The sequence below is a fragment of the Lissotriton vulgaris genome, chromosome 1_1, assembly GCF_964263255.1.
Source record: "Lissotriton vulgaris chromosome 1_1, aLisVul1.2, whole genome shotgun sequence".
NCBI classification, from domain to species: Eukaryota; Metazoa; Chordata; class Amphibia; order Caudata; family Salamandridae; genus Lissotriton; species Lissotriton vulgaris.
In genome coordinates, this window is record NC_141685.1 from 1,011,059,099 (window position 1) to 1,011,084,479 (window position 25,381).

A 25,381-nucleotide genomic window follows, 5' to 3' on the forward strand; every position below is an offset into this window, starting at 1 on the left:
ACTCCCCTTGTCTCCCTCATCCAGGATCCCTCGAGTGGACACTTTCAACTGACCGAATTAACCTCGTTAGCCATCTACCAAGGCTCCAAACACACGTAAGTGTTTCCCCCACCCCTGCGCCATGTCTTAGATTGCTCACACCATGTCCCCCTCCTCGCACTTTACCTTACCTCCCCCTGTTTCCCCCATTCAGGGAACTTCGAGGGGATGCTCTCAGCGGACTAATGCACCCTGGCAAGCATCGAACCATTTATCGCCTCCTGAGCCAGAACGGGGCTCCGTTTCTGAGCCACCACCTTCTGTAAGTCTTCTTCTTCACATTCACTTCCCCTAACCTACGCGCTCCCTTCCCCACCGCCTACCTCCCCTTGCCCCCGCCCAGATACCTCCCTTACACCCGACTCAGTAGATCGAGTGCCATCAACCCTGTAATATCACGTTTGCCATCGAGCCAGAACGTGACCACATCTCTGGACCATTCCCATCCAGCAAGTGGCTTCTACTAAACGCCTCCTGTCTACACCTCCACCACCCGCCAACATCCCCCTCACCTCTCCTCTCGTACGACCCCCCTCATCGCCAATCCTCTCCCCCTCTTACCCAGACACCTAGCAATTGGCCTCTGCTAACATCTCCTGTCAACACCTCCCCCCCTTGCCTCTCCTCCCTTTCGCCCCTCTTTCTCCTTTCTCTCCCCCTCTCACCCGGACACCAGCCCTTCGCCTTAGTTGAGTTCCCCGCCTCGACCCCAACCGATTGCCTTCCCTCGTGACATTCCAGCATTTCCCGACCCTGCGCCAAACCCAAAGCAACTGGTTAGAAACCTACCCACCACCTCGACAACAAGGTTACCTAACCCCCCTTTGCTTCCATTCACATCACACTATCTCCCACACCCACGCCCCTCCCCTCTTCCACAACCCGCTACCTGCCAATCCTCTGCGTACTTAACCTCCCCTCCTACCCCTGACCTGTCTCCTACTTTCCTTGCAGCACTCAGCCAATCCGGTCCTGATGAAGATCCTAAATTGATAGGATCGAAACGCCGTCGACCCTTAATACAGCGCGACTCATGGTGCACCATCTACTTTGGTTCCCAATCAAACATCAAATACTCATCCACTGAGGACGAACCATGAATTTTGTATATACTGTGTTTTTCACTATGTCACCTTGTGTCCCTCTCTGTGTTCACACACGTCACTTGCGCCGTCACTCTTTGCTTCACTATCACTTAGTGCACAAAGCCCCCCTTTGGGTTGCCACTGCATTCTATGCTTCTAGTGCTGCTATTTGACTGTTTTGTATATAATATATGTCCTTAAATATATGATGCTATATGCACATCTAAAAACTGCATTTCGGAGTTTCTCTTCCTTTTTCACCCAGGTTCTTTGTAATATCTTGTATATACAAATATATCTGCTTCTTTAGTGATTCCAATTGAGATATTGTTGGTTTATGCATATGTACACCCAGATCTCAATCTGGTCTACGGGTTATACTCCTGTTCCTTTTTCCCCCCTGCTTTTTTAAATAAAGCAGTTTTATTTTTTGAAATGCAGCCCATTTTCCATAAAGGAAAACAGAATGTTTTTCAAAAATAAAAAATAAAAGTTTTCTTTTCATTTTTTCAAAGAGGGCAGTGGTAAGTGGAACCACTGCCTGCTCTGAAAAAATGTCAGTACTACCATTCACAACAGGAAAGGGATCCCTTGGAGACCCCTTTCCGTTTGTGTAAAGCAATGTGAAATTGGTGGTAAACTGGAAATGATTTGCGAGTGCATTCATTGTTGCAAAACATTCCTACATACCAGTGCGACTCACTACTAGGAAGGGACGCCCTTGGCAGGCCCCTTCCTAACAGTGACTCGCAAACCCTATTTTGCAAGCCAGTAATAGGTTACTGACTTGCAAAATATGGTTGGGACATTTGAACATTTATTTTACTGGTCGCAAACCATAAAATGCGTTGTATATCTGGCCCTAAGTGTGTTGTAACTGAGACGTGGATCAATCTAATCTGATGAGCGTTAAGTTATTTACTCCAGCTTTTTGATTTGATTGTGGCATGGATCAATGTGAGCCAGTGTGTGGGAAAACACTTATTCAGAGTGATATCACAGAAATATTGAGATATGGAGCAATCGAACAAAAGCATATCATCGAAGTTTGCAAGTCCATTTGCACACTGACCCATCAGATCCCAAGAATATGAGATCCCTTACACAATATATGCATTGCAGCTGGAACATATTAATGCTCCTGATACTAAAAGTGTAACATTATAGGAATATTACACAATAAGGTGGAGTGAGTGAGACTGATAGTCTAGCACCAAGTATGTATTGATGCTGTGGCAAAGTATTTTCCACCTCATGTTTGTTATGTCTGTGATACCATGCATCTTCTTTTCTCCAAGTATCACATTTACCTTGTTGTCTCTGTGAAATGGATCAATCAAATCTCCAATGGAAGTGAAGTGTCACATCCACAATGTGTTATACAAGTAGTATATGGGCTACTCTGTTCCAGAGTGTTTTGTGTCTCACATCAAGGAAGAATGTTATCACTGGGATATAAATAACTGCAACACAGTAACATTCTCGATGTAGATTCCAAATTGAGGGGGCATGCAACAATTAACTTGAATATAAAATGTAGGTATGAATAGTGCAACAGAGAAATTATGGGAAAGTCATGTACTGTTGTTTGGAGAAATAATGTTCTCAACCGAAGTACTACGATATTGATCAACTTACTTATAGACATTTGTGGTGTTTGCACTGGCAAATGAGCCTGTCGGAACCAGGCACTTAGGTTGAATCTGACCAAACCATATGATGTCATTGTTAAACCAGGCTCGTGTTATCCATGCACATGTTATCACTGTTAAACCAATAAAGCATATATGACATAGTTAATGACTTTTTACTAAATATAAAATAAGTTTCAATGCATGGTCATTTCATTGGGGACGTTAAGTGTCGCATCTATGTTATTTATAAGACCAAATGATTATTTCCTTGACTATTCTGTTGACATCTTTTGGTTTTCTCTCCGACAACTTTTTATTTTTGTGCGTATGTTTTTCATAGCAGTATTGTACTAAAGCTTCCGTAATGGAATGGTTGACGAATCCTGTATAACAATCCAAAATAATGTGAATTTAGACAGGAACATCACAACATTCTTTAGACAAACTAATAAAAAACGGTATTATGTACTAGGCTTACCAAAGCACTTTTGCACTTGGGAACTGTTTTTGTGATAATTGGAAAGAATGAACCTTGATAGCGCTTGATTTTCAGATTTTTAAAGCCTGCGAAGAACTAATAGTCATACAACCGAAAGGAAACAACAAAAAGGATATGAGCTTAGTTGTGCGATATCGCAGATGGATTTTGAAACCTTTAAGCGTACTTTGTAATGTGCAGTTGAATACTCAACACCACCATCTACCCAACACTCATTCTCTTTTGCCTTTCATCAGTGAGTGTTGTTATTTTATGCATTGACTTGAATGTGAGTCTTCAAAAGGACACTCCGGGTTTAATTCAGCTGATCCAACCTTTAGCGCTGGATGAGGCATAATAGGTTCAGCCTTTTGCACACTAATTTCTCACCTTCTCCAGGGTCTCAATGCGCTGTTTCAGCAATCGGTTCTCCGTCCGCAGCCGCTGGAAAAAGAATGAAAAGTCATTCAGCTGTGGGGTATCAGGTCTGACACACTGCTAGTCAATGTAAAGAGAGAAGGAAATGGCCCAACTATCAAGGGATAGGGTACCAACAAAATATCAGAAATCGGGATTCCCTTGGTTTTAGTAAGTACCACAATCACACTCACTAGTTCACACTTCACTACGTTGCCATACTTTTGGCACTAAGTATGGCACCGTACTGAAGTGTGAACTAGTGAGTGTGATTGTGGTACTTAGTAATTCCACGGGAATCACGATTTTTGATACACTGCTAGTCAACCCAGTCATGGTCCCCAAATGCACCAACCATAAGAAATGCGTTACTTACCTGTAACTGCAGTTATCCAGTATTGGTATCTTTCATAGACTCACATGCCTGAATCATTCCCCGTTGTCGGGGTGGGAGTCCCCGGTATATCAAAATAGTAATGTCATAAAGACATATATACACTAATAGGCCATAGGCCTCACATTAGTAACCTATCTGAGTCCTTTTGTAAAAAAGGACCAAACTTTGGCCAGGAGCCAATCAGCTACTACCACCCTCTAGAACCTTCCTGGAAGGAGCCCTAGTCCCTCAGATTTTCGTAAGCACAGTGCTAAGTAGTACCTACTGAGAGAACCAAGGTGAGCCCTTCCAGGGGAGGCGGGTGGGTTGCATGTGAATCTATGAAAGATACCAATACTGGATAACTGCAGTTACAGGTAGGTAACTAATGTCTTATCCAGTATTATGGGTATCTTTCATAGATTCACATGCCTGAATCAGAGTAGCAAGTAGTAGGCAGCACATTCCGCATAATATAGCATGTAAGACACTTGATAATACCTTATCAATAGTGTAACATAATAACCTGCTAACAGTATCCGTATAAGAAATGTGCAATTAGGAAATAGGAAAGGTGGGATGAAGGGAAGAAGGCTCACCTCTAATGAAATAGATGACGGAGCTCCGCCTGTCCCACTGCTGCATCCTTCATAAGTTCCGAATCCAAGCAGTAGTGCTTGGTGAACGTATGTGGTGTCTTCCATGTCGCCGCTCTGCAAATGTCGGCAATGGGCACCCCAGAAAAGAGCGCCATGGAGGAGGAAACTGCTCTAGTGGAATGAGCCCGAACTCTGGCGGGCAGAGGACGTCCCGCCTGTTGGTGGCAGAAGTCGATGGCCGCAGAGATCCACCTTGAAATGCTCTGCTTTGTCAATGGTAGGCCCTTCCTGGGCCTGCTGAAGGCAATAAATAATTGGTTGGACTTGCGAAATTGTTCTGTTCTATGAAGGTAGAATTTCAGACATCTCTTCAGATCTAAAGAATGTAGAGATCTCTCCGCTGCTGAAGATGGATTAGGGAAGAAAGATCTCAGAACAATAGGTTCGTTTAGATGAAAAGCGGACAGAACCTTTGGTATGAATTTGGGGTTAGTCCGTAGAATGACTCTGTCCTGTTTAAACTGAAGGAACAGGTCCAGAATACAGAAAGCCTGCAGCTCACTGACCCTCCTTACTGACGTGAGAGCCAGCAAGAGAGCTGTTTTCCATGACAAGTATTTGAGATCCGCTTTATGCATCAGCTCAAAGGGGTGTTTCATCAACTGCGCCAGGACAATATTGAGCTGCCATGTAGGTGGTAAACGTCTCACTGGAGGATAAGTCCTGAATAAGCCTTTCAGAATCTGCTTGACCAGTCTATTGGACCATAGGGAAACACCAGATGAAGAGTGTCTGAACCGAGATATGGCTGCCAGGTGGACCTTGATTAAGGCATGAGCCAGTCCCGAGTTGGCCAGGTGAAGCAAGTAGGGCAGCAGTTGTGCCGGAGATGACGAGAACGGGTGCAATTTGTTAGCTTTACACCATAAACAGAATCTCTTCCACTTAAGAGAATATGTCTTATTGGTACTGTCAGCCCGGGCCCGGGCTAAGATGACCCTGCAGTCCTGAGGGATATCTAAGTCCTGGAATTCTCTGAACTCAGGAGCCAAGCCGATAATCTGAGAGATGTCAGATCTGGATGCTGGACTTGCCCCTGGTTCATAGTGAGGAGATACGGGTAAGGCCTGAAAGGAATCGGAGACTCCAGCGATAGAAGGTGGAGTTCTGTAAACCAGTGTGGGCGTGGCCACGCTGGGGCGACCAGGATCAGTGTGCAATGCTCTGCTTTCAGCTTCAGAAGGACCCTGGGGATCAGGGGAAATGGAGGAAAAGCGTAAGCAAATACGTTGCACCATGCGATCGAAAATGCATCCCCTAGAGATCCTTTCTGGGGAAGCCAGCTTGCATAATGTTGCCATTTTGCGTTGATCTCCGTCGCAAATAGATCCAGGTGAGGTCTGCCCCATCGGGAGAATACTGCCTCGAGAGCATGTTGGTCGAGCTCCCACTCGTGGCAAATGGAGCGTTGCCTGCTTAGTGAGTCCGCCAGGGTGTTGTCTGCTCCTGGGATGTACTCCGCTCTCAGCGAAATGTTGTGTTGGAGTAGCCACTTCCAAATTCGCTGCGATTCTTGAGACAACGTCATGGATCGAGTTCCCCCTTGCTTGTTTAAGTAGTGCATTGTGGTGCTGTTGTCCGTCCTCACAAGCACTGGGGAGTTCCTGATTCTGGGCAGGAAAGCTCGAAGAGCCAGGTATACTGCCCTCAACTCTAACAGGTTGATGTGGAGCAGTTTTTTGGCTGGCGACCACTGACCGTGTATCTGAAGTTCCTGCAGGAACGCACCCCATCCTTCCAATGATGCATCTGTTGTTATCACGTGTGGGGAGATTGGAAGCAGGAATGGAAGGCCCTGGTTCAGGTTTTTTGTTTGAAGCCACCAGTGCAGGGCCTTCACCATGAACGGAGTGATCCTGAGTAGATCGTCGAATGATCCCTTACACTGGATCCACTGAGATAATAACGCCTCCTGTAAGGGACGCATACGGAGGCGGTAGTGTGGTATTAGGAGGATGTTGGAGGACATCAATCCTAGTAGTGACTTGAAAAGTCGCACCTTGATGGTCTTTTTGAGCTGAATGTGTGCTGCCAGCGACCTCAGTTTGGCCTGACGCTCCTGTGATGGAAAGACCTTCTCCTGATGCGTGTCTAGAATTGCTCCCAGGAAAGTGAGGCGTTGAGAGGGCAGCAGTACTGACTTTTCCTGGTTGAGTGTAAGTCCTAGACTCTCGAAGAGCTGAAGACGTTGGAAGACCTGTTCACGCCTTCTAGAGTGGGAGACTTGATGAGCCAGTCGTCCAGGTAGGGGAATACCTGGTGATATTGCTGGCGAAGGTAAGCTGCCACTGGAGATAGGCATTTTGTAAAAATGCGTGGCGCCGACTTCAGGCCAAATGGCAACACTCTGAACTGGTAATGTCTGCCCGCCACAGTGAACCTTAGGAATTGGCGGTGACTTTTGTGGATGAGTATGTGAAAATAGGCGTCCTGGAGGTCGTAGGACACCATGAAATCCCTGGAATTGAGTAGTTTTAACACCTCTTGAATGGATACCATACGGAACAATTGTTTTTTGAGGTATGTGTTGAGGTTCCTTAGATCCAGTATAGGTCTCCATTTCTTCTCCTTTTTTCGTATCACAAAGAACCGTGAGTAGAATCCTTTCCCCCTCTGACCTCTGGGAACTCTTTCTACTGCTCTTTTCTGAAGCATTAGTGAGAGTTCCGCTTGAAGAAGATGAAGATTCTTGTGTTGCATGGGACATGGTGGATTCCAAGGAGGAGTGTTCACAAACTCCAGAGTATGCCCGAATCGAACCAGTTGGAGAACCCAACGATCCGTAGTTATTTTTTGCCAATTGTGGAGGAAGTTGGAAATTTTGCCTCCAACTACGTAACGTGGAGAAGAAGTGGAGGCCTGCTGGAGAAAGAAGTCGCTGTCTTCTGGCGGGATCTTTCTTTCCTCCTCTTCCTCGAAAGGAGGACTTATTGTAAGAAGACTGGCCTTGTTGCTGCCTCTGTTGGTATTGAGGCTTGTATTGCTGGGACGAGCCATAGGAGGATTTGTTCCCCTGATATCCACCTCCTGTCTGCTGGCCTCTCCCTCTGGAGCCCCGAAAGGAAGTATTCTTGTACTGGAGGGTCCCCAGGGCTTTTGCGGTCTCGGTATCTTTCTTGATACCCTGTAGCATCTCATCAATATGCTTCCCATAGAGAAGCTCTCCGTCGAACGGCATGTCCAGTACCTTGGCTTGGACTTCCGGCCGGAAAGATGTAGCTTTCAGCCAGCCTTGGCGCCTAAGGACAGCCGCCGCCACCAGCTGGCGAAATCCTGTAGAGGCTATATCCATCGCCACGTCAATAATCTCCGAGACGGACCGCTCTCCTTCAAGGAGGATCTTCTTTACTTCTTCTTTCTGCTCCTCTGGCAGTGTGCCCAGGTATGGGGCGACATCTGCCCACATCTGGTGATTGTAGCGTCCCAAGAGCGCAAGCGAGTTTGCCGCCCTGACGTTAATGGCCAACATCGACAAGAACCTCTTCCTGATGTTATCAGGTTTACGGCCTTCCTTGTCCAGAGGCGCAGTCAGTGCAGCAGCTGGGTTGTTGGATTTCCGCTGCGCGGCCTGTGTAATCACGGAGTCCGGTTTAGTATGGCCTGTAAGGCATGCCGGAGCCGTGTCCGGGGCCTTATACTTCTTATCAAGCCTGGTCGGCACTGGAAGTAGAGATGAGGGTTTTTGCTTTATCTTTACTCCCTGGTCCCAGATGTGGTCAATAATAGGAATTGACCGGACCGTCTTCTTGAATGGCTCCTTAAAGTCGTATAAGAAGCAGTCCTGAGGTTGCGTGGTCATCTCTATTTTGAACCTTGCTGCTGCTCGTTCTATAAAATTATGAAACCCCCAATGTCTTCTGGAGGTGAATCTGCCTGTGCCTGGTCTGGGGATGCTGGATGTGAAATGATGTAGTCATTCCACTCATCATCCTGTATTTCTCCCTCTTCCTGTTGACCCTCCTAGTCTTCTTCCACTTCTTCCTCTTCTTCCGAAGATTGTTGTGGAGGCAAATATACAGGATCTGGAGTAATCACCAGCGGAGGTGGTCTAAGGCGATGATGAGGAGCTGGTGTCACGGGTTGTGGTGGCACTACAGGAGGTGGCGGAGTAGGTGGAAACCGCTGTTTGTAGTCCGCTATAAGGAATTGGAGGTCCGTGACAATTGAGGCCGGGAGGCACACCACAGGTTGTGAAGGAGGAGGCGAATGATATTCCTCCTGGTATGGTACTTCTGCCTGACCCATATCTTCATAATCCGAACTCTCGTGGACTTGACGTTTAACTCTGATGGACTTGTTGCAGTGGGGAACATGGTGCCATCATCAGAGTCCTCAGTCTCCAGTAAATGGACCGGTGGCAGTGGCTGGACTCTGCTAGGAGACGTCGCCTCTGGCGTCAGCGTACGCGTTGACATGCTGAAGTGCGTATAGGTATACTTCAGCTTGGGAGAGCCTTCCGTCGACGGGCCCGTCGACGGGGTGGTCGTCGACGGTGGGATGCTGACAGCCACAGCAGACTTCTCTGTCGTCTTCACCGACCACGATGTCGTCGACGGTATCGTCGTCGACGGTGATTTCTTCGGCGACGGCAGTGTTGGAGTTGCCGTCGACGGTCTCGTCGTCGACGGCTTCGTCGACGCTGGTGTCGACGGCTTCGTCGACGTAGATGGTTTCGTTGATGGCTTCGTCGTCGATGACATCGTCGACGAGTTGATCGTCGACGTTGAAGTGACTTTCGCCGACGACGATGGTAAGGGGCTGTCGTCGACGGAGGCATCGTTGAAGTTCTTTTGACAGGAATAATAGAAGATATTGACCTACCCGACGACGACGATGTTGAAGTAGATGTCGTCAAGGTGGTGAAGGCCGTTGCTGTCGACGTAGAGATGGTCACTGTCGACGCTGCCACAGGCATGGCAGAAGACACCAGCACGGGTTTCTTAAAGGTGGCTTCCTGAATAGGAGTCTTGACTGCCATGGTTTTTGGACGACCCTCTGAAGACTTTGGCGTCTTCTTTTGAGGTGGCATATTAGACGGACCTTGAGATGTCTGTCTCTGCCTTTTAGAAGAGGAGTGTGAGCTCCTGAAGGAACACTCGCTCTCACCTGAGGAGACTGATTGATCCTTGTCCTTCAGTCTCTGAAGCCACAGAAGCAGGCGTCCCTCTCTGTCTTTTAGAGTCTTGACAGAGAAAGTGCGGCAGACCTTAAAGTCCTTGGCAGAATGGTCAGGGTAGAGACAGTAGAGGCAGTCTTCATGTTTGTCATCTACATGCAGTCTCAGCTTACTACACGAGGCACAAGGTCTAAAGAGCCCTTTTTTATGAGTGGTAGACATAGTAGACTCTAGCACTCCTGCACAAGAATGAATATGAAGAGAAAAATATGAAATAAATCCAGAAATACCAGAAACCTGAGCAGAGCTCAGTGGAGACTCCCTTAGCACGACGTGCGGTAGAAAATCTGAGGACACAGGCTCCTTGCAGGAAGGTTCTAGAGGGTGGTAGTAGCTGATTGGCTCCTGGCCAAAGTTTGGTCCTTTTTTACAAAAGGAATCAGATAGGTTACTAATGTGAGGCCTCTGGCCTATTAGTGTATATATGTCTTTATGACATTACTATTTTTATATACCGGGGACTCCCACCCCGGCGACGGGGAATGATTCAGGCATGTGAATCTATGAAAGATACCCATAATACTGGATAAATACCTGAAAAACTATTTGTCAAATAAAATTTCCTACAATGTCCTTTATGACTATTAGCTTACACTGCACCCCTTCTACTTGAATATAGAAACCACACTGCCCATTATCGACAATACCTAATTTCTAATGCCTTTTAGTTGGAGTCTATTGCTAACTGGACTGGGGGCAATATTATAAAGTATAAAGGAGAAGACACCAATAGTTATATTGTCAAAAAACAAAGGGATCCACTCTTATGGGAAAGTATAGAAGTGTTCCTCCAGACTACGTGTGTCTCCTACAATAGTGGAAAGCACACAGCTTTGTTTAAATACCCTTCACCCTCCAAAAGGACCCTTGGTGGCATGCTTCACTATCGGGGTCTTCCCGCACAGCTGCGGGAGGGGGAATGCTGCGACCTACAAATATGTGGGAGCACTGGTTATGAAAAACAATACTATGTGTAGTGTAGGAGTGTGAGTGGAAGGGTCAGAAGTGAGTGAATGGTGAAAAAATAAAAAATACCTGGCTCCATGGGAAAAAAATGTTTTAATGTTCCTTAGAGCTGGTATCGTTAAAAGTGGGTGTGAGGGGGCGTGAGCAGATCTCATCCCTGGCCGCTAAATCCTAATGGAGACCACTTACCCGTAGGAGCTAGGACCCAAATGTTACGCCTAACACCCTTCAGGATAGGTAAACATTCCCCACCGCATTCTGCCCACACAGGATCAAGCCTCTCTGGACATCACAAAGGAAGGAGGAGGTAGTAACCCCGGAAGGGGTTCCAAGGCGGAAGAGAAAAGAGCTAAACACGGCAAAGCGGGGGTGAAGATGCCGGAGAAAGAAGGAAGTTGTCCAGCGAAAAGAAGGTGAAGCCGAAGGACACAGAATCGGGAGGAGAGGAGGATCCAAGAGAAGAAGAGGCGGAAGACGAAGAAGACGAGGTGGTGGGAAGACTGGTGCTCCCCACAGGAGGATGCGAGAGAGCGGCCCCAACCCAGGAGAGTTGCGGCGGAGCCGGTGAGTGGCTCCGGGCAGGGGAAGTGGGAGAGGGGTGAGTGAAAGGGGAGGGGAGGGAGAAAAGGCTGATCGGGTAAATACGGGAACAAGTGCACTTTCCTTTGTTTTCACTGTCCTCACGGGAGATTGATCCCAATTGCCGAATTTTATTTGAACTAGAAAATAGCGTGACATCAGACACCCATAGTTCACACTTCTTGCCCCGTTCTCCTAGACACAAAACCCCCCCAGTGACCTCTGCACTAATTCAGAAGCGTGTTAAGCCACGAAATTAGGTGTGGTGACGGGAATACCATAGCCTGCGGGTGACTTATTTAACGAAAGGGCTGACAGCTCCTTTTTAGGAGGAGGTCGGTAGGAGATCTTATGTCTCTTAGTAGTGTGATTTAACCCGCCTCTCTCCTCCATTGGCTGGCTTCCTAAACGGAGGCCAGCCATTGGAGGAGAGGGCCATCACTCCAATTTAGCCCCGTTTCTTTCGGATTCGGGGGGTGTATTTTGCTGTTCTTTAGCCGGTGACATCATCTGTCACTCAGAACGCAAAACACGCCCCCGAATCCGAAAATCTTCGGAGCTTTGCGGCGCCATTTTTCTGCTCGGTAAACCAGTAGAGGACATGAGGTCAGTGTCCTGCCGTTTATTTTCTTGCCTTATGCCTTCTAATTGTGCTCGTTTTCTTGCCTTATGCCCCCCGATTGCTCCTTCGTCCTGCCACCCCCCCCCGGCATGGTTGCTGACCTCTATTCCAATACACCTTTAAGTGAGGCTTCCCTGCTCTACCCACCCCGGCTCTCCTTTCTTTCTCTCTCCCAGCCTGCGCAGTTCCCCTCCTCAGCCACCCTTCTCCCCCAGCTCCACTCGTGCCCGCTCCCCCCCTTCTGGGGGTTGCAGCTGGCCGGGCGGCATGCTTAGCGCGGGCCTCTGAAGCTGGTGGTGTGCAGGCCGTGTGTCCTGTCGTCCTCCTCGAGTCCGCTCCCCGCCATTCTACAGTTGCTGCTGGGGTGGTTTGCGGCCGGCTGGCTCGCATCTCGATCTTCGCCCGACGTTGTCCTGATTGGGGGTGGCGTCTGCAGTGCTAATGGAGGCCACCACGGGGCCTCAGCCCACCAGTGGACCTGGAGAGGAGGGGGTGGGGGCAGAGAGCTGCGTGGCTCCCACCTCCGTTGCACCACCATGCCAGCTGCGCTGATACCAGGCCAAAGGCCCCCACGGTCATGTTGTTGGGGGTAGGGGAGCAGCAAGCGATAGGGGCTCCCTCTTGATTCTGTCCGAGTGCCCCTCTGTAGCACTATTACTGTGGCGGGCCAGCGCCAGTGCCTCAGCCCGTGCAGGCATGCTGCCGGGAGGCGCTTGAGCTTGGCTCCTTCCCTTCAGAGACTCCGGTGCCCACCGCGGCCAGTTACTCCATCCAGCACGCCGCTGTGCCCCCTGGTCTTGCAATTCTGTGGGGTCGGTTTCAAACGGGGCCATGTTCTTTCCCTCATTCCCCTGCGATCCTGACTCTGGCCCACCTGCTGTGGATCCTGGTTTGCCCGGGTGGAACCGGGCGGGAGGGTGGAGGAGGTTGCCTCGCCCCCAGTGTGGCTTTGTGCTCGCACTCTCACAGCAGAGCAGTTTAGGATGATGTTAGGGGTTCCCTTTCCCGGCGGGTTCCAGATAAACTAGACCCATCCCCTTTGCACCAGGTCCGCACAGAGGTAAGTCGCAGGAAGCAAGTTGCCATGCAGGCACCCATCCAGCTACCACGATCCCCGCCTGGAATGCCAAGGCTGAGGGGGATCAGAGGCGCGAGACACAGCCCCCAGCTCCAGGCAAACAGCAGAAGAGGCTCTCTGCTCCCGCGACAACAAGTGATAAGTGGCCGGCAGCACCGGGGGCAGACCCTGATAATGCAAGAATTAAAGCGTGTGCAGCAGTATCGAGTTATGCTGCTGTTCCTGCGCAGGCCACAGCGAGAAAAAAGATAGATATACTGGTCCCAAACAGCAGAAGAGGCTCTCTGCTCCCGCGACAACAAGTGATAAGTGGCCGGCAGCACCGGGGGCAGACCCTGATAATGCAAGAATAAAGCGTGTGCAGCAGTATCGAGTTATGCTGCTGTTCCTGCGCAGGCCACAGCGAGAAAAAAGATAGATATACTGGTCCCCCCAGGCTTGACACCCGTCGGTAGTGCAGCAGGCGCCTAGACAAATAACTCTGGTTCCCTCGGGGACGGGTGAAGAGGCTGCAGCAGGAAGCGGAGGAGGCTGAACCGAGTCCAGGAATGGAGGGCAGAACGGAAGAGGCACTGCTATCTGTGGAGAAGCGCAGGTCGGTGAAGGGGTGGAGAGCTGTGGGTGGAACTGGGTGTGGAGTGGTTGTTACTAGAAGTTATTTGTCCAGGGCGGGGCATTATCCAGGGTTCCAGCGTAGCCCCCTTAGGGTATGTTTTCAAGAAGCTCGCTCCGTTTACACCCTCGAGCTTTCTCAAAGCAGCTCTCATTGGTCGAACAGTGGAGCTGATTGGCTTGTATAAACAAAGAGATTCTATCAAAGGTGAAAAAGTTATCATTTTTATGTTTAATTTTCTGAGTGATACTAGGCTCTCTCTTAGGTTTAGAAAGATGAGAGCACAATGTGCTTGTTAAAATACCCCTCACACACTAAAAAGTCCTTTAGTGTCATGCTTCATCATAGGGGTCTTCCCGCCCCTATAACGGGACGGGCGTGCTACGACCAAACGAACTACGAGGGAGCGCTTAAGTTGTGACAGAGGCTATGTGTGAGTGTAGGGGTGTCAGTGAAAGTGTAGGGACCTAACAAAGTGAGTGTGAAAAATTACAAAAAGGTTAAAAATTCCCTGGCTTAGTAGAACATTTTTTTTATTCACTTCTCTAGCTGGGAACATTAAGAAGGGGATTGTGAGGTAGAGCAATAGCTTTCTACCTAGTAGACTAGGTAGCAAGCTATTGCTCTTGTTAGGTCCCTACACTTTCACTGACACCCCTACACCCACACATAGCCTCTGTCACAACTTAAGTGCTCCCGCGTAGTTCGTTCATTCGCGTCACTTTTTCACCTTTGATAGAATCTCTTTGTTTATACAGTTCTGCTAGGAGGGTGATTCTATCAGTACCTCTACGCTTCCTTTTTTTGTTTTGGGCTGATTGGCTTGTTACAGAACACATCTGCTCGTTGCAAGCCACTTGTTTATATCCTAGTATGACAGCTCAGCGTGCTAGTTGCTGTTCAGGTGTGCTTGCATTCCTGCCCCCTGTTCCGGTGTGCTTGCATTCCGTCCCCCTGTTTGTGCTCGCTTTTTCTTGCCTCTGCCCCTTGTTTGTGCCTGTTCCCTCAATGTGCTTGCTTTCCTGCCCCCTGTTCCCTCGTTGAGCTTGCTTCCCCCTGTTCCGGTGTGCTTACTTTCCTGCCCCCTGTTCCCTCGCTGTGCTTGCTGCCCCCTGTTCCGGTGTGCCTGCATTCCTGCCCCCTGTTCCGGTGTGTTTGCATTCCTGCCCCCTGTTCCGGTGTGCTTGCATTCCTGCCCCCTGTGCCTCTGCCCCCTGTTTGTGCCTGTTCCCTTGATGTGCTTGCTTTCCAGCCCTGTTTCCTCGTTGTGCTTGCTGCCCCTTGTTCCGGTGTGCTTGCATTCCTGCCCCCTGTTGTGTGGGCTGTGAGAGCTGTGTGGGCTGTGAGAGCTGTGAGGGCTGTGAGAGCTGTGAGGGCTGTGAGAGCTGTGTGGGCTGTGTGGGCTGTGAGAGCTGTGTGGGCTGTGAGAGCTGTGTGGGCTGTGTGGGCTGTGAGAGCTGTGTGGGCTGTGAGCTGCGTGGGCTGTGAGAGCTGCGTGGGCTGTGAGAGCTGCGTGGGCTGTGAGAGCTGCGTGGGCTGTGAGAGCTGCGTGGGCTGTGATCTGCGTGGGCTGTGAGAGCTGTGTGGGCTGTGAGAGCTGTGTGGGCTGTGAGAGCTGTGTGGGCTGTGAGAGCTGTGTGGGCTGTGAGGGCTGTGTAGGCTGCTTGGGCTGTGAGAGCTGCGTGGGCTGCGAGAGCTGCGTGGGCTGTGAGAGCTGCGTGGGCTGTGAGAGCTGCGTGGGCTGTGAGAGCTGCGTGGGCTGTGAGAGCTGCGTGGGCTGTGAGAGCTGCATGGGCTGTGAGAGCTGTGAGAGCTGCCTGGGCTGCGTGGGCTGCGTGGGCTGCGTGAGCTGTGTGAGCTGTGTGAGCTGTGTGAGCTGTGTGGGCTGTGTGGGCTGTGTGGGCTGTGAGAGCTGTGAGGGCTGTGAGAGCTGTGTGGGCTGTGAGAGCTGTGTGGGCTGTGAGGATTCCGAGCTTAGGTTTCTACCCACGTCTGGATATTACAGATAATGTGCCCTGTTTCAGCCTTACAAAGTGTCCTATTAATCTCATTTATCTGTACATTCTTTTGGGGCGAGGGAGGACGGGGACACAGTTGGGTTACAAGTGGTTTTTGGATTGCCCCTTCTACAGGCTAGAGCTTTGACTGACTAATAGTTAGTCTTGGTGTCCTGGAAATTGGTGGCTTCCTTGTCTTGTGGGTAGCAGCCACTTCAGAACATCTGCTCTGTCTGGTTTTACCCTGGTGGCTAGCTAGTCTCACCAGCCAGTGCTGCTTCTGTGGCGGAAGTGTATTTGGTGGGTAAGTGCTGGGTCTGAAGCTGTGCGTGCTGCTGCAGTCTGGGCAATTCATCTGGAAGGTGTTTGATCGAAGCCTTTATGCATTTTTGTCCTTTCCTTTGTGCAGGTGAGAAGGTGTGTGTCTGTGTGTGGCTCTGTCTGTGTGTGGCTCTGTCTGTGTGTGGCTCTGTCTGTGTGTGGCTCTGTGTGTGTGTGTGTGTGGTGCTCTGTGTGTGTGTGTGTGGCGCGCTCTGTGTGCGTGTGTGTGTGGCGCGCTCTGTGTGCGTGTGTGTGTGGCGCGCTCTGTGTGTGTGTGTGTGTGTGTGGGGAGCGCTGTGTGTGGGTGTGTGGGGCGCTCTGTGTGTGTGTGTGTGTAGGGCGCTCTGTCTGTGTGTGTGTGTGGGGCGCTCTGTCTGTGTGTGTGTGTGTGGGGCGCTCTGTGTGTGTGTGGGGCGCTCTGTGTGTGTGTGTGGGGCGCTCTGTGTGTGTGTGTGTGTGGGGCGCTCTGTCTGTGTGTGTTTGTGTGTGGGGCGCTCTGTCTGTGTGTGTGTGGGGGGCGCTCTGTCTGTGTGTGTGGGTGTGTGTGTGTGGGGAGGGGGGCGCTCTGTGTGTGTTTGTGGGGCGCTCTGTGTGTGTGTGTGTGGGGGCGCTCTGTCTGTGTGTTTGTGTGTGTGTGGGGCACTGTGTGTGTGTGTGTGGGGCGCTCTGTCTGTGTGGGGCGCTCTGTCTGTGTGTGTGTGGGGCGCTCTGTATGTGTGTGTGTGTGTGTGTGGCGCTCTGTCTGTGTGTGTGGCACTCTGTGTGTGTGTGGGGCACTCTGTCTGTGTGTGTGTGGGGCGATTTGTCTGTGTGTGTGTGGGGCGCTGTGTGTGTGTGTGTGGGGGGGCGCTCTGTGTGTGTGTGTGTGCGTGTGTGTGTGTGTGGCGCTCTGTGTGTGTGTGTGTGTGGGGCGCTGTGTGTGTGTGTGTGGGGCGCTCTGTCTGTGCGTGTGAGGCACTCTGTCTGTGTGTGTGTGTGGGGCGATCTGTCTCTGTGTGTGTGTGACGCTCTGTCTATGTGTGTGGCGCTCTGTATGTGTGTGTGTGGCGCTCTGTCTGTGTGTGTGTGTGTGGCGCTCTGCCTGGGTGTGTGTGGCGCTCTGCCTGTGTGTGTGTGGCGCTCTGCCTGTGTGTGTGTGTGTGTGTGTGGTGCTCTGCCTGTGTATGTGTGTGGCGCTCTGTCTGTGTGTGTGTGTGGGGCGCTCTGTGTGTGTGGCGCTCTGTGTGTGTGTGTGTGTGTGTGTGTGTAGAGCATAGCGCTCTGTGTGTAGCGCTCTGTGTGTGTGTGTAGCTCTGTGTGGATAGCTTTTTTGTTGGTGGCTCTGTCTGTGTGAGAGTGGCTCTGTGTAGGTGGCTCTATATGAAGGACTGTGTGGGTGGCTCTGTGTGTGTGTGTGGGTGGCTCTGTGTGTGTGTGGCTCTGTGTGGGCGTAAATGCAATAGGTCATGCATTTGCGAGCAATTAAGCTATTGGCATTGTAAATGACAATGCCATTTATTTAACGATTAGGCTATTGGCAATGTAAATGACAATTGCGTGTATTTAACAAGGACCCCCTGAAGATTCGGATACAATAGTTCCTAGGCCAGGGAAATAAACTGTATGACAAAAAACAACCTAGGCAACTCACATCTAGACATTCAATTGTATTAATGGACAAAAGGCTACAATTACTTAGGAAAATATATGTCTCTTTATTTTAAATCATATAAAAACACAACATACGGAAAGTTTAAAACAAGGAGAACAATAAACATCAGTAAAATATTGTCTTATCTATTGGATTCAAGACAAACATATCTTTGTGACAGTCAATGACAACATATATGAAATCAATTAAAAAACTGGAGGTGGCAATTAATGTCTCTACGCGCGTTTCGGCGAACCAGCGCCTTCTTCTGGAGTAGCCACACAAGCTCTAGAAAGAGATATATTTAAAAAGGTATATTAGTTAAACATCCTTAAGCATTCTGTAAAAAAGACATATATCATATTATTTCCTAAGGTTATAGCCATTCTGTCTAAAATCTGATTCCTGTTATGGATATATCTTTCCATTTCCTTGCTTCATTCAGACCATCTCATCACAAATTGAAATTTATCATAAATTGATTCTGGCTCAAAAAAGGATTAAAAAGGTTCATATATATCTTAATTTTGCGGAGTTATTTCTTCAGAAAGTCTCACTATATGGTAGTGTGCAACTTTGTTATCTTCAGTTGTATATATCATATCTCCTATGTTGCTTCAACAATTTGGTTGAGTCTATCATAGATGGATAATACTCACAAATAATGGGCGAGATTAAGACATCAAGAGTTGGTGCAATGCCCAGTTGCTGTCCGAATCTGTTCAGGTTAGGTGATGTATCCTAATCTTTTCGCAAAATGAAAAAGGAGAGAATTCCTTTTCAGTTTTTATGTCTAGATTCAAGAAGTTAGGTAGATTAAATGAAATTAGATTGTTTAAGAAGCTACCTTATATTTATAGAAGTGGGTTGATAAATCCCGCCCGCCGGATAGCTCAGGTAAATAAGTACTGTATAGATATTCAACTTTCGTCGTTGATCACAGAGATATTGATTTAATTTGAAGATCTCTCTGCCTATTAGATGTGGCAGTGGGAAAAGCGAATATTAAAAAGAGATGGTATTGGGTTTGCATGGTTCTATTTAATTCACTACGCATTCGTGAGATTTAAGTAATATTAGCATTTCTTACCCACAATTATTCGGCAGGGCTCTTGACGGTGAAATATTAAAAAGGAAGACCTCCCTGTCGGAAAAATGACTCATATAAGTATTAATGTTACATTAAAATATTTTCGCTATTTTTCTAATTGTGTTTTCCTTGGTTTTCGCTTGTACCAAGTTCTGAGCTTACCTTAATTGTAAGGAGAGATGTTCTGATAAGGATAGTTGTTTTTTTAAAAAGTACTCCAAGGATGATTGGTAGTGTAGTTAAAAGATCTCCCTGCCTAATTCAATGGAAAAAATATATATATCTTTCAGAATCAATTATTACGGTTTTGTGCATGATTCAATAATCTTTAGAAACAGTCTTGTATTCTTAGAATAGGATGTCTTACCCGAAAAGTTCGGCAAGGCTCGTTGTAAATAATGGATTAAGCGTCCCTGGCGATGAAATGTTAAAAGATCTCCCTGCCTGATCAATTAAACAGAAATAGTTCCAGGTAAGTTATCACTTGTTTAAAATTTAATTTTTTTATATTACACTAGGGGCAATTTTATTTACACATAGTAACAGATCTTACCCGAATAATACAGCAGGGCGCGTGGTAAATGATGGGGAGAGTTGGGCGTCCCTGTCTGTAAAAAACAATTATTCATAATGAGAGTGACTAAAGATAAATAGCAACTCTACAAAAGAGTCCAGATTCATTTCCTTAAAGGATAGGTACGGAGTTCCCAATTAGTTATTGAGAACTCGGGCATCTTTTTACCTGGATGTAGAGCGGGGACTCAGGAATTCCGGCGGCGGGATGGCGAGAAAGGATGTCGGCTCGGCAACAGCGAGTGGCGTCTCGTTTGTCGGATAGCTTGCTGACACTGGCTTGTTTCTACTGGGTTTATATAGCGCATACCCATTGTTGTGAAATTAGCTTCACCTGTGACTAAAGTTTTTGTGTGAAGATCGAAGTAGGACTATTTCCACACTGACGATAGACATAGAAGAATCGTCTTTTGTTGTCTATTCATTTTCAATCGAGCTGCATTGCTCGAAGAGGCGCTCTTCTTATGTCGATTTCAAATTGGAATGTCTGCGTAATTTAATAGGATACATCTCAGACTTCACAGACAAGTATTGTCTTTCAGGAATTTAATTATAACCTATTCGCATAATTTTGGTATGTGAAAACGGAAGAAACTATTTTCAGGTCGGCAGTTCAGTCTACGTCATATTTTTCGGAACTGTTTGGATTAGGAAGGGGCTCTTACAGTAATAATTCCTAATCATAATGTCCTGACAACAAGATAATGAAAAATAAATATCAGATCTGTCATTTAGATATAATTGTTTATGGAGAGTATAGGTGAGGTTAATAAATCTATTATATATATATTTTTTTTAAAAAATAGGTATTGACTGGGGTTTAGGATTTTTAACAAAAGGGTTACCAAAATGTTGTGTGACGATTACTTTTATGGGTTTTTTTGGGTGGGGACAAAAAGGTGGAAGTAATGTTATAGAATTGCTAATTATTTTGGTTTTATTAAGGGGGAAAAAACAAATAAAGGCAGTTGCAATTATTTCAGGTGTCCTATGTTTTTACAGAATTGCATGTTCCCAGGGAATTTCACTATTTAGTCCCTGACTGAATGTATTGAAAACAAAAATCCAAAAAACTTCTCTTTTCTTGCGTATCGCAGCTCCTCCTTTGGATTCAGAGGTATGGATCTTTTCTAAGATTCTCCAATTAAAGTCATTATAAGTATGGCCTTTTTCTATGAAATGCTTCACCATTGGACAGGCTAGTTTTTTGGTCCGTATTGCTGAACGATGTTCACTGAGGCGTGTCTGTATCATACGAGATGTTTCACCTACATAGCCCAGTGAACATGGGCACTGTATGAAATAGATCACATTGGATGATCGACAGTTCCACATTTCTTTAGCTGTTGTTTTGTGGCCATTATGGATAAATTCTTCTCCCCTTATTATGTTATTGCAAGAGGAGCAGGAAGAGCAGGGATATGTACCCTTGATTGGATTATTTGTAAGGATAGATCTTTGGGACATCTGTTCTGAGTTTGTGTTATTGCTGAATCTAGAATGAACAATATATTCTTTAATATTTTTGTTCTGTTTGCACACAAACGGAACAAAAATATTAAAGAATATATTGTTCATTCTAGATTCAGCAATAACACAAACTCAGAACAGATGTCCCAAAGATCTATCCTTACAAATAATCCAATCAAGGGTACATATCCCTGCTCTTCCTGCTCCTCTTGCAATAACATAATAAGGGGAGAAGAATTTATCCATAATGGCCACAAAACAACAGCTAAAGAAATGTGGAACTGTCGATCATCCAATGTGATCTATTTCATACAGTGCCCATGTTCACTGGGCTATGTAGGTGAAACATCTCGTATGATACAGACACGCCTCAGTGAACATCGTTCAGCAATACGGACCAAAAAACTAGCCTGTCCAATGGTGAAGCATTTCATAGAAAAAGGCCATACTTATAATGACTTTAATTGGAGAATCTTAGAAAAGATCCATACCTCTGAATCCAAAGGAGGAGCTGCGATACGCAAGAAAAGAGAAGTTTTTTGGATTTTTGTTTTCAATACATTCAGTCAGGGACTAAATAGTGAAATTCCCTGGGAACATGCAATTCTGTAAAAACATAGGACACCTGAAATAATTGCAACTGCCTTTATTTGTTTTTTCCCCCTTAATAAAACCAAAATAATTAGCAATTCTATAACATTACTTCCACCTTTTTGTCCCCACCCAAAAAAAACCATAAAAGTAATCGTCACACAACATTTTGGTAACCCTTTTGTTAAAAATCCTAAACCCCAGTCAATACCTATTTTTTTAAAAAAATATATATATAATAGATTTATTAACCTCACCTATACTCTCCATAAACAATTATATCTAAATGACAGATCTGATATTTATTTTTCATTATCTTGTTGTCAGGACATTATGATTAGGAATTATTACTGTAAGAGCCCCTTCCTAATCCAAACAGTTCCGAAAAATATGACGTAGACTGAACTGCCGACCTGAAAATAGTTTCTTCCGTTTTCACATACCAAAATTATGCGAATAGGTTATAATTAAATTCCTGAAAGACAATACTTGTCTGTGAAGTCTGAGATGTATCCTATTAAATTACGCAGACATTCCAATTTGAAATCGACATAAGAAGAGCGCCTCTTCGAGCAATGCAGCTCGATTGAAAATGAATAGACAACAAAAGACGATTCTTCTATGTCTATCGTCAGTGTGGAAATAGTCCTACTTCGATCTTCACACAAAAACTTTAGTCACAGGTGAAGCTAATTTCACAACAATGGGTATGCGCTATATAAACCCAGTAGAAACAAGCCAGTGTCAGCAAGCTATCCGACAAACGAGACGCCACTCGCTGTTGCCGAGCCGACATCCTTTCTCGCCATCCCGCCGCCGGAATTCCTGAGTCCCCGCTCTACATCCAGGTAAAAAGATGCCCGAGTTCTCAATAACTAATTGGGAACTCCGTACCTATCCTTTAAGGAAATGAATCTGGACTCTTTTGTAGAGTTGCTATTTATCTTTAGTCACTCTCATTATGAATAATTGTTTTTTACAGACAGGGACGCCCAACTCTCCCCATCATTTACCACGCGCCCTGCTGTATTATTCGGGTAAGATCTGTTACTATGTGTAAATAAAATTGCCCCTAGTGTAATATAAAAAAATTAAATTTTAAACAAGTGATAACTTACCTGGAACTATTTCTGTTTAATTGATCAGGCAGGGAGATCTTTTAACATTTCATCGCCAGGGACGCTTAATCCATTATTTACAACGAGCCTTGCCGAACTTTTCGGGTAAGACATCCTATTCTAAGAATACAAGACTGTTTCTAAAGATTATTGAATCATGCACAAAACCGTAATAATTGATTCTGAAAGATATATATATTTTTTCCATTGAATTAGGCAGGGAGATCTTTTAACTACACTACCAATCATCCTTGGAGTACTTTTTAAAAAAACAACTATCCTTATCAGAACATCTCTCCTTACAATTAAGGTAAGCTCAGAACTTGGTACAAGCGAAAACCAAGGAAAACACGATTAGAAAAATAGCGAAAATATTTTAATGTAACATTAATACTTATATGAGTCATTTTTCCGACAGGGAGGTCTTCCTTTTTAATATTTCACCGTCAAGAGCCCTGCCGAATAATTGTGGGTAAGAAATGCTAATATTACTTAAATCTCACGAATGCGTAGTGAATTAAATAGAACCATGCGAACCCAATACCATCTCTTTTTAATATTCGCTTTTCCCACTGCCACATCTAATAGGCAGAGAGATCTTCAAATTAAATCAATATCTCTGTGATCAACGACGAAAGTTGAATATCTATACAGTACTTATTTACCTGAGCTATCCGGCGGGCGGGATTAATCAACCCACTTCTATAAATATAAGGTAGCTTCTTAAACAATCTAATTTCATTTAATCTACCTAACTTCTTGAATCTAGACATAAAAACTGAAAAGGAATTCTCTCCTTTTTCATTTTGCGAAAAGATTAGGATACATCACCTAACCTGAACAGATTCGGACAGCAACTGGGCATTGCACCAACTCTTGATGTCTTAATCTCGCCCATTATTTGTGAGTATTATCCATCTATGATAGACTCAACCAAATTGTTGAAGCAACATAGGAGATATGATATATACAACTGAAGATAACAAAGTTGCACACTACCATATAGTGAGACTTTCTGAAGAAATAACTCCGCAAAATTAAGATATATATGAACCTTTTTAATCCTTTTTTGAGCCAGAATCAATTTATGATAAATTTCAATTTGTGATGAGATGGTCTGAATGAAGCAAGGAAATGGAAAGATATATCCATAACAGGAATCAGATTTTAGACAGAATGGCTACAACCTTAGGAAATAATATGATATATGTCTTTTTTACAGAATGCTTAAGGATGTTTAACTAATATACCTTTTTAAATATATCTCTTTCTAGAGCTTGTGTGGCTACTCCAGAAGAAGGCGCTGGTTCGCCGAAACGCGCGTAGAGACATTAATTGCCACCTCCAGTTTTTTAATTGATTTCATATATGTTGTCATTGACTGTCACAAAGATATGTTTGTCTTGAATCCAATAGATAAGACAATATTTTACTGATGTTTATTGTTCTCCTTGTTTTAAACTTTCCGTATGTTGTGTTTTTATATGATTTAAAATAAAGAGACATATATTTTCCTAAGTAATTGTAGCCTTTTGTCCATTAATACAATTGAATGTCTAGATGTGAGTTGCCTAGGTTGTTTTTTGTCATACAATGTAAATGACAATGCCATTTATTTATGATAAAAAAAAAGTCATGAGCAATGCCAATAGCTCTACCTTTAATAATGCCGAGACCATTGCATTGTAAATGCTTGTTCTTTTCATGCTCATGAGCCTCCGTGGGAGACACCCTGACCTTGGAGAAGATCTGTCTGACGAGGGAAATTCCGAAGAAGACATGTCGCCTGAAAGAGAGACTGATCACAAGGAAATCAAGGAAACACCATCTTCTTCTAGTTCTGCCCTTGAATCAGTAAATAAAAGTCATCGTCTGGCTCATTACATACAGCCTCCTCGCCTATTTATCCTGCCCGCTCTCCCACAGTGGGGTATGAGCTGGAGATGCTATGCTTTAATGAGCAGTGTCTCCTGTGTCGACATGTTTCGAAGCCCTCTCCTGGCTTCTCATCAGGACTTAGAAGAGATCCCTTCTACACTCAAATCAAAACAACTGTGTATTTACATATAATGCTAACTAAGTGGTGCACATATGTACACCAATGTGCTAGAATTATCTATTATCCTCCACTCAAGATCTGGTGGTGCGTTACATAGAGCTGTTGGGGTGCAAGATGTTATTTAGGTAATTTGCATGACCACTGAGTCTGTTATGGACTGACCTGTCAAATAAGGTTTAGTGGTGTCAGGCGCTCTAACGTTTTTAAAATTAAGCATGGGTACCTTAGCTTACATTGATGCCAGTATCTCCCTAATTTTTAGTCCTTCATGCCAAACATGGCCTATGACTACCATGGATTTTACAACTCTCCTTGTCAGGTCCTTAAAATCATAAAGGAAGCAGTTAGCCTCCGTGGCAGTGACTGGAAACTGAAAGTGTTTGGAAGGTCTATCAACTAATATTTGACAACATATGATGTCATACAAGAGGTCAGAGACAGCTGCATGCAGGAAGGAAGTATACCTGGTGGTAAAAGACATATAATCATCCTCATCATTGGGACAGTCTGGATGATCCTCAATATCTTTTTTGTCTGAGGAATCGGGGTCAGTGTGGATGATTGGTGGAGCGGCGCACAATGGACCACTTAGCTCAGGTTATTGTGCTAACAGCAGCTTTGTTAGCCAATTACCTAGGTACCTGAGATTGAAGAGTAGGTGGGGGAACTGCAGTAGGTTGGGACATCTGAAGAGGAAAACTTGAATAAGCACCTATCATCAATCAGTGGAGGCCAATACTAAGATCCACTTGCCTCAACTTGTGACGAAGATTTGTGTTTTATATGATCTTGTGATTATTGTGTGTATAT

General features: G+C 45.9%; 1 protein-coding gene across 1 annotated transcript in view; it reads right to left on the reverse strand.

Annotated features, from left to right (window-relative positions):
• Window positions 1-25,381, reverse strand: part of EVI5L (ecotropic viral integration site 5 like) — a 1,294,704-nt gene that overhangs the window by 487,059 nt on the left and 782,264 nt on the right. Inside the window, exon 12 of the mRNA XM_086928161.1 lies at window positions 3,627-3,680. Coding sequence (XP_086784287.1) covers window positions 3,627-3,680 — 54 coding nt within the window. The remainder of the gene's footprint in view (window positions 1-3,626; window positions 3,681-25,381) is intronic.